Below are 9,134 nucleotides of genomic sequence, written 5' to 3'. Positions count from 1 at the left end.
AACAAGATGCCTATGGAATTAATCTAATATTGTCGTTTTCACCATCCATATACTCGGCATCAGAGTCTTCATCCTCAAGCAGCATTTTATCAACAGGAATCTTCTTTGGTGCTGCCCAACTTTGAACGTTGGATGACATTGAAAGTTTTCCATCCATTTTCTGCAAAAAAGAAAGAAATGAAAATTTAACAAGTATGTGTAGGAATTGTGCTTTCTGTGGGCAGGGAAGACTTACATCTCTCATGGTGGGATTTTCATATTCATGATTTCCTGGTTTCATTGTTGGTTCAAAAGGATCTGGTCTTGATGAAGCCATTCCAAATCCTTGGTTGTCGAAAGTGACACTGAAACAAGATTAAGAATTTTAGCACTGCAACAGACAATACAAATTTTAAAGCAGATATTTTTAAGTGGAGAAACTAACTTTGTGCCACCACCTCCTCCAAGCTTGCCAATATTGATACCAAGCGGCAGATTAGGCCAGTTGATTCCATTTCCAGAAGAGTGCCTCTTGTATGCAAGGAAACCGAAGACAGCTCCAATAACCATGATGACTGCTATGATTGGACCAACAACAGTGCTGCCATGAGCCTTGCCGTATGCTTCTGCAGTTTCCACAACCATGTGGAATGATGGCTTCTTATCTTCTGGAATATCCTCTGCTTCCCGCTGCACAAGAGAATAAATTTAGAATAGCATATCAATAACTGATTTCAGTCTTGCTTTCAGACAAGTACTTACAGCCACTGAACACGACTTTCCAGGCTTCACAATTGAACCATCCTCACAAATGCATTTGGGTCCCTTCAAGCTGAGTACACACAGGTGGGTACAATTGACAGCAAGACATTGGTCCTCACCTACAGAAGGGTAGAATTGGAATAGATTAGAGGAAATAAATGCAAATATGTGGGATAGAGATGTAGGAGCATACCGAAAGTTTGACGTGTGGCCTGCATAACAGCAAAGTTCTTGACATCGGTGTGACTTAACGTAAATTTGTCACAATTTTGAAGTTTTCCATACATTCTACATTTGGTAAGGGTTCCAGTGCCACCATTGATCCAGAATAGAGTGTCTTCAAACAAATTCAATCCCAGGGGATGGTAAACCTGCAAGAAATAATTTTAAAATAATCACTCAAAGATAAAATAGATGAGAATAAGCAGGAAGACTTTTTGGTCACTTACATCGTCTTGCCGAATCATGATCTTATTTTCCCCAGAATAATCAATTCTTGAGATTGTTCCAATGTGCTGGTCGGCCCAGTAGACTTGCCTCTTTATGAGATCAAGAGCAATACCAGAAATTAGATTGCCATTGGCAATGGAACTCTCATTCTGGCCAGATAAATCTGAGAACATCAGCTGACTAGTTGGGGCACCGCCATCCCCGGGGTAAACTCTGCTCCAGAATAACAAACTGAAAAAGGGATACGAGTTAATTGTTTGCACATGAATTGAGGACCTAATTAAATATTGAGATTACACACCTTGATTTAGAATCCACAGCAATAGCTCCAGTGTATGTGCCATCCTCTCCTCTGAGTAACCTTGCACACTTCTGTTTCTCCAGATTGCATACATTGACTGATCCTCTTTCAGCCATGTTGGTGTAATACACATTTTTGGACAACCAATCTACAGCCAACTTCGTGGGGACACCAAGACCTCTCACATGGGAGAGTACTCCAGTGCCAAGAGACATTCTGTGAAGAATTCCATTAGCCTCTGCAAAAGAATCAAAATGTAAGTCCAGGGTTTTGTTGGGTGTGGACAGCAAAGTTAAATCCATACATACCTGTGGTCCAATAGATGTGTTGTGCTCTGGCATCTACATCCAATCCAGAAATTTCCAGACCTGAATTTTCAGCTACAATGTGGAATGCTGTGAGACTAGCAGATGCCTTACGAACTTGCTCCCCAGTTGAGAATAGGTACTCCAATGCAGATCCTATAACATATGTGAATTAAGTAAAAACTAATATCAAAATCACTAACAAGTAGGAAATGCTACTCACCTGTAGCTTTGCATGAAACTTTATCTGCACGAAGCACAAATTCTGGAGCACAACTGCATTCGAAGCTGCCATCAGTGTTTTCACAAAGCTGGGAGCAAGGATCATCTTCACATTCATTAATATCCTGGCAGGTGCGACCATCACCCATGAGCTCATAGCCAGCGTTGCAAGAGCAATGGGGTCCATGAGGTGTGCGGACACAGGTGCCAAGACAAGGATGGCCTTCAGAGCAAGCAGTCTGGCAGCGGCCTCCTTCATCTGATGCATCAGGGCAGTCTTCATGAACATTGCACACCATGCTCCAGGGAAGACATTCGCCAGTAGGGCACTGGAAGGTGCTACACTTCTTGGTTGCCTCAAAAACCCTGCTGGGTGCACGGGAATTCTTGCACTCCTTGAGCTCTTCATCAGAATTGTCGCCACAATCATTGTACCTGTCGCAAAGCCAAGCTGTGGGGATGCAGTGCCCATTGTGGCACTGGAACTCGTGTCCAGCACAGCCCTTGCAGTCCATTTCATCTTCTCCATCCACACATTCAGCAGTTCCATTGCAACGGGCTGCACCTGGTAAACAAACAGGCTGTACTTGACATTTAAAATCTCCTTCTGCACACACTAATTCTTTGTCAATCTTCTCAGTGTCAGGTGTGCTTTTCATAACTGTCGGAGCATAAACACATCCACTTTCATCAGAGCCATCTCCACAGTTGTCGTGGCCATCACACTTGAGCCTCTCATCAATGCAGACTTGATTAGTACATTGGAAGCGAGGTGTCTCACAGGGAGGGGGAGCTGAAAGCAAGACCAAAGTTAAAGACCCGCAAGTACAGATAAAATTTCACAACTTTACAGTTCAACTCACCACACTTGTCATGTTCATCTGAGCCATCAGCACAATCTATTTCATGATCACATTCCCAGGTAGACGGAATACAAGCACCAGACTTGCAGCGGAACATTTTACCAGGCTCGCAGGTAGATTCAGCACAATTAGCCTCATCAGAACCATCATGACAATCTTCAGCAAAATTACACCTCCATTGCAAGCTGATGCATTGGCCAGACTCACAAGTAAACTGAGTATCAGGATCACAAGCAACCATGTGACAGTTGGTTTCATCAGATTTGTCTGTACAATCATAGTTGGAGTCACACTTCAGAGACTCATCGATGCACTGTCCATTGTTGCAAGCAAATTGTCCAAAGTGGCAAGTGGGTTTGCAGCCCTCTTCATCTTCTCCGCTTGGGCACTCTCGGTGGCCATTGCACCTCTGAGACTTAGGAATGCAAAGATCATCCGATTTGCACTTGAATTGAGATGAAGTACAATGTAGGGGAACAACACAGGTATGGTTGTCATGCTTCAGAATCATGCCCTCTGGACAGGCACAGACATGGTTCTTGCCCAAGAGAAGACACAAATGTGTGCAACCTCCATTGTTATCTTGACAGGGATGATTAACACTTGACAGGATTCCACGAACTCCAACAAGATGAACAGAGTCTAAGCCATCAGTAATGCCAAGATCCAATTTCTTCTCATGTGCATAGCCATCATACTTGTCAGCCCAGTGCAGAAGACTAGAATGCCGATCAACCCAAAAGACATCACTTGTGATAGTTGTTACATCTATGACACTTGTGGAAAGTGCTCTGAATGCATGTCTGTCAGGTCCATCAACAGATGTGCTGTCAATTAATCCAAGACCACTGTCAGTCCACATAACCCTGTCAAGTTCCTGGTCATACCACATTGATACATGAGGGCCTTCTAATCCAGTTTCAATAACATGAGTGCGGCTACTGCCATCCATGTTGAACCGATCAATGTGTACTCCATGATCACTCGAAAAAGCAACATACATGACACCTGATGATGGTACCAAAGCCAAGTCCAAGGGTACTTCATTGCCAAGATCACGAAGAATAACAGCTCTTTCATTGGTGCCAAGAGAAATGACCTCTACGGTATTCTTCTCAACATCACACCAATACAAATTATTGGCAAGGTGATCAAAGTCCATTCCAGATACTACTCCAATGGCACCTCCAACCAAAAGATCAATCCTTGCTGTCCTAGGATTATATGAATAAATCTTCTTTTGAACGTAATCAGAGATGAAGAGTGAACCTGTAATTGAAGATTCAATTAGAGTGTTGAAAGGTACAGCTCAGTCAACATTTAATACTCAATGAGGAAAATAAATTACCAGTTAACGAATTGTATGCCAGGGCTCCCATCTTGTTAACAGCTCTCAAGGGAATAGTTGTTACAGCAAGTTTGCCCAACACTCTTGTTTCAACCTGATACAGATTATGGCCAGCTCCGATCATTACCACTTGTCGCTTATCAACTTCATGACAGTTGTGCTTGTCAGCAGCAAGTTCTCTATCTTCAGGGCAAGCACAGGTGTAACCGAGTGTGTTTGGTGAGAGTACACAAAGATCTGAGCAGCCGGCATCAAGGCAGGGGTTTGAAATCTGCGAAAATAATTTAATTAGTGCATGAATATTGAGAAAAAAAGAATTGATGTCACTAGAGACAAGAGGAACTTACATTCCTGTGCTGCATTGCAGAGTGGAAGATGTGCACACCATAAACTTTGTTCTTACGTTCTCGAATAAGGACACGGTGGTTCTTGCCAGTGAATTTGTCACAAGCTTGAATTTGTCTACCTTCCCAATCACTCCAGTATAAAGAGCCCTCAAATACAGCAATGTCAAATGGATGCTTCAAAACTTTTTCCAAAATGACCTAAAATGAAGAATGTTGGATACAAGCCTGCCATAAATTTACAAGACATAATAAAAATAGGAATACATACCCTGCGATCAGAACCATCAAGCTTCACAGTTTCAATCTTCTGTCTCTTAGCATCTACCCAGTACAGCCTCTCATTGTGGTAATCAAGGGCCAAACCATTGGGCCATCGGATGTCAGATGAAACAAGAACAGCAGGGCGGGAACCATCCATTCCAGAAGATGCAATCATGGGTTTTTCACCCCAATCAGACCAGTACATTAACCTGTGAGAAAAAATTAGGTAAATTCAAGGAATCAAAGAAAACTGAAGTACTACAGAAAGTAATGATGCAGTACACCCTGTACTCACCTTTGAGATGGCAGGAGTGCTAAGCTGCGTGGCTGGTCAATGTCCTCATTAACCACAACTGTACATGATGAACCATCTGAACTGCAAACTCCAATGTGTTTTTTCTGAGAGTCAGTGAAGTAAACATTTTGGGTGATCCAATCCACAGCCAAGTCTTCCGGGAGGCCAAGTCCTGAAAAAATTAAATGAAGTTAAGGATTGAACTGACATTTACAAAGGTGGTTTAGAATACTAGTGAATTACCTGCGCTGACCAACTGCTCTTTCTCAGAGCCATCTTCATTTGACCGCATGATTGCTTCCTCACCCTGCATAACATTTGTCCAGTAAATGTGGAATCCATCATATCCTATTCCAGCAACCTGGCCCAGCTGGCTGGCAACTCTGAAGAGAGTCTGTGATGTCAAGTAGTATCCTCTAATTTGACTTCCAGCAGAAAAAACCATAAGAGCTTCCCCTCCTGCAAAGTACAAAAAGTTCAGTAAAAATTAAATTTAAAAATGTACAATAAATGAAGGGCTAATATTTGAAATGGGGCAATTACAGAACAAAATAAAAGAACTTTACCATCGGCTTTGCAAGAATGTCCATCTTTCTGAAGAGTATACCCAGGATCACAATAGCATTGGTAACCAGCTGGCTGCTTGCGGCATTTCTGATCACAGACACCGTAAGACGTGCATTCATCAAATTCTGGAACAATAAACACAAATTCAAGAGAAACTGGAGGGGAAGAGATGCCATAGAATACCTGATGAAGTTTACTCACCCACACACGCCCCATTTTCCATTCTGGTTCCTTTGGGACAAATGCAGACAGGACCACTTGGTGTGCGGTAGCATTGATGGGTACAATTCAATGATTCGCAGGATTCTGAACAAAGGCCATGCTCATCAGAATCATCCAAACAATGAGAAGCATTATCACAGACTAGCTTAATGTCCAGACATCCAACATGGTCTTTGCAGGCGAAGAGTAGTTTCTCAGGGACACATTCCTCAATTGGTACATTGTGCGTGATCATATCTGCAAGGTAAACAAAATTTGTTTAGGAATTAATGCTTACTACCTTACCTGATGGATAAGTAATTACTGCTACAGTCAAATACTTACGACAATCTTCTTCATCGCTCCCATCTGTACAATCATTTGATCCGTCACATTTGAACTCTGCAGGAATACAGTGCTTGTTCTTGCACATAAATCCATCATCGCATGATATCTTCGTAGAGCAGCCAAGGGTTTCATCACTACCATCAAGACAGTCAAGCTCTCCATCACAGACCATGTCCTTGGGAATGCAGAGTTTATCAAGACATTCAAACTCTTTAGATGAGCAGCCATCACCGACAGGTGGAGCCTGGAAAAGACAGTTAAGTTGATTCCAATGACATGAACTTGAGGCCACCTATGACCCAAGGTTTCCCTGATTAAGAAGAGGCAAAATGCAGACAGGAAAATACCTGATAGTTGTGGCAATCTTTTTCATCTGACCAGTCCTCACAATCATTTTCTTCATCGCAGACAAACGAGGTACTGATACACTTGCCGGATTGGCAGCGGAAAAACATGGGCGCTTCACATTTGATGAATTCTGCAAGTTCAGATGAGACAATTGGCCAAAGATACATCAAAGACCCAGCTATGAAATTATCACTCAAGTACCCAGTGGCATAGAGAGGGTACATCGTACTAAAGTAATCCAAAATCTCATCAAAATGCAGGTGGAATGTTAAGGTTGGAGGTCAAACTGATGTCAAAGACTTATTCATGACGCCTTCGCGCTACTCGGGCTACCTAACCAACCAAACTTACCGCAGTCCCACTCATCGTTGCCGTCCCGACAGTCCCTCTCGCCGTCACAGTGCTTTGAATTTCTAATGCAGTCACCGTCCAGGCACGCGAAAAAGCCGTCATCGCAATGTGAAAGAGTCTCTGCAACAAAATCCACGCGGTTAACCTCGCCGGCCCAACACGCGTGCTTCCTCCACCGAGTGTAAACAACCCCTCGCTTCCCCCTTCCCCCGCACGCCCACCGCTGCTGCTGCTCGCTACAGCTGAGCCGGGAGGGCATTGCCCCCCCCCCCTCCCCACAGGACACCGGTAAGCGCCGCGGTCACGGCTCGTGTTAATGGTGACACTAATTTGAAACAAGCTACGATGGCGCTACGGCGAACGGTCCTTCGCCAGAACTATTCAACGGACGAGTGCTAACACGGACAGCGGCATCCGCGGAGGACAGTTTACTACGGAGCGACCGGTCCAGAATCGGGAGGCTGCACGCACACGTGGGGGGAAGGCGACATCACGGCATGGCCGTTTGTCAATGGGCGTACAAACATCTCATTCAAAGGGGAATGAAACATGTAGGGGACACACACTACTGGACCACGTTGACTTGGACTCACCGAAGGCGCTGAAGGCGAGGGTGCTCTGGCAGGTCTGGGCGAACACGGCCACGCACAGCGCGGTCCACAGGGCACCGCCCCGGGTGGGCGCGGAGCAGGGGCGCAGCATGGTCGAACACGGCGCAAAGACAGCCCCGAGAACCACGCGGCGGTTCAACTCGGACAGGGGTCGGACACTGGGGCACGGCGGAACTCCACGGCGAACTGACGGCCCGGGACGGACGCGGAGCTGGCCTGTACGAGGTGGCGGAGGAGGCGAGGCGACCGCTCCAGCTGACTGGAGGAGTTCGACTGATTGACACAGAGCCACACGGGACACCGACTTCGGCTTGGTCGACCCTGGCGCCCCCTAGGTCAAGGCCGGTCAAAGAACACTGTCATCAAGACGCCCCGGTCTATGATTATTAGCTATTATTATTTATTTTGACCTAAGGTTACTCAAGAAATTTTATTTTAAAAATTATAATATTTTGTTAGGCCCATTTTTATTAACTTTTGAAAACAAATGTGGCGCATATCACGGAGCGATAACGTCAGACGCACCATGAGTGCAAGAGAGATGGAAGAAGGGGAGAAAAAGGAAGAAGGAAGTGGAGATGGAGATGTCTATGCGGTCATCGTCTTTGCGCTCCATGTTTGTTTCGTCTGCTGCTTTGTTTATCTCCCTCCAAGCAGCCGCTCTCCAGCGGCGAGTCGCCGACGCCGGCCGCCCCGTCAGCCAGTCTCGCGCAAGGGTGAAAAATTATAATAATGAACACAGAAACAGAAACGATATGCGAAAAATCAGAATTAGTGAAAGACTTTCGATTGCCGTGAACCTGTGTCCAGTGAGATCGGTGCTAGCCGCTAGCCGCTCCCCTCTCGCGGCGGGACGGGGGAGCGATCCGCCTCCGTCGCAGCGTCCGCGTCGCGACGGTCCATTACCGGAGGATCACAATTTTCCGTGAAAGCTAAAATGTTCCACGACCTACAGATCTGCTGACGCCGACGCTGACGCACCGGTTTCTACATTGTTCTTGCGGTCGAATTCGAAATGAGGATGGGAAGAGACGGCTGGCCGGCTGGCCCACCCGGCCGCGCCCCGCCGCCCCGCCGAGGGTCGGAGCGCCTGGGAGGTGGGCACACCAACCGACGCGGCTGCCCGACGGTTGCCTACTCGCTCGATGACAGGCGCTCTAGGTGAGCGCCCTGTCGGTAGGCACTCCCGCGCCACAGCCTTGCTCGGCTCGGTGGCCGACGTTGCCCCTCAAGACCCCTGTCACGCCTATGCTGCCGCGCCGGCGACGCATGGGTTGCCTGCGCGTAGGGCGTCTCCGCTGCGGAGCTGCAGTGACAGTGAGGGGGGGGGGGGGGGGCTGAGGTTTGCATAAATGAAAAACCACTGGCGAGGTCCGTGACAATACTTATGATTTTATTTCCAGATACACAGTAAGAAACAGACGTGAAATTGTAATATTTTAGGGTATAAAAGATAAAATATGTTATGGAACTGAAAACGCTCTAAACGTTTCAACACGAATATACAGATTTGGTAAAAAAAATGAAAACACAGAAACCAAAGTTTCAAAGGATCAAAAAACGCGTAAGAAAAAT

The 9,134-nt window shown here is 45.9% G+C and overlaps 2 protein-coding genes across 2 annotated transcripts in view; both read right to left on the bottom strand.

Moving 5' to 3' along the window:
• Positions 1 to 9: 9 nt before the first annotated feature.
• On the bottom strand, positions 10 to 7,852 carry LOC113201786 (vitellogenin receptor). The gene is made up of 21 exons (XM_026415699.2): positions 7,542 to 7,852; positions 6,949 to 7,068; positions 6,597 to 6,727; positions 6,247 to 6,493; positions 5,902 to 6,159; positions 5,700 to 5,825; positions 5,377 to 5,592; positions 5,134 to 5,305; positions 4,846 to 5,047; positions 4,578 to 4,775; positions 4,231 to 4,501; positions 2,883 to 4,151; positions 2,021 to 2,812; positions 1,801 to 1,953; positions 1,493 to 1,730; positions 1,191 to 1,422; positions 935 to 1,112; positions 742 to 860; positions 425 to 669; positions 236 to 344; positions 10 to 160 (listed from the first exon to the last, which is right to left on the bottom strand). The coding sequence occupies exons 1-21, from the start codon at positions 7,648 to 7,650 to the stop codon at positions 11 to 13; spliced, it is 5,535 nt and encodes a 1,844-aa protein (XP_026271484.1). The 5' UTR covers positions 7,651 to 7,852; the 3' UTR covers position 10.
• Positions 7,853 to 8,931: 1,079 nt separating this feature from the next.
• LOC113201765 (protein Tob1) overlaps positions 8,932 to 9,134 on the bottom strand; it is a gene marked incomplete at its 5' end in the record, with an annotated part of 30,572 nt that continues 30,369 nt past the window's right edge. The window contains 1 exon segment of the mRNA XM_026415660.2: positions 8,932 to 9,134.

The sequence above is a fragment of the Frankliniella occidentalis genome, unplaced genomic scaffold (genome assembly GCF_000697945.3).
Source record: "Frankliniella occidentalis isolate FOCC.00 unplaced genomic scaffold, Focc_3.1 Scaffold348, whole genome shotgun sequence".
In the NCBI taxonomy this organism is placed as follows: domain Eukaryota; kingdom Metazoa; phylum Arthropoda; class Insecta; order Thysanoptera; family Thripidae; genus Frankliniella; species Frankliniella occidentalis.
This window is presented reverse-complemented; position numbering and strand designations above follow the sequence as displayed.

What these genes read in the sequence shown, in the direction of transcription:
- LOC113201786 (XM_026415699.2), bottom strand. Translation starts at nt 7,650, where the DNA reads ATGCTGCGCCCCTGCTCCGCGCCCACCCGGGGCGGTGCCCTGTGGACC. An exon ending in CCTCGCCTTCAGCGCCTTCG is followed by an intron (nt 7,069 to 7,541) that starts GTGAGTCCAAGT and finishes ATTTTGTTGCAG; the next exon opens with AGACTCTTTCACATTGCGAT. An exon ending in ACATTCTTGCAAAGCCGATG is followed by an intron (nt 5,593 to 5,699) that starts GTAAAGTTCTTT and finishes TGTACTTTGCAG; the next exon opens with GAGGGGAAGCTCTTATGGTT.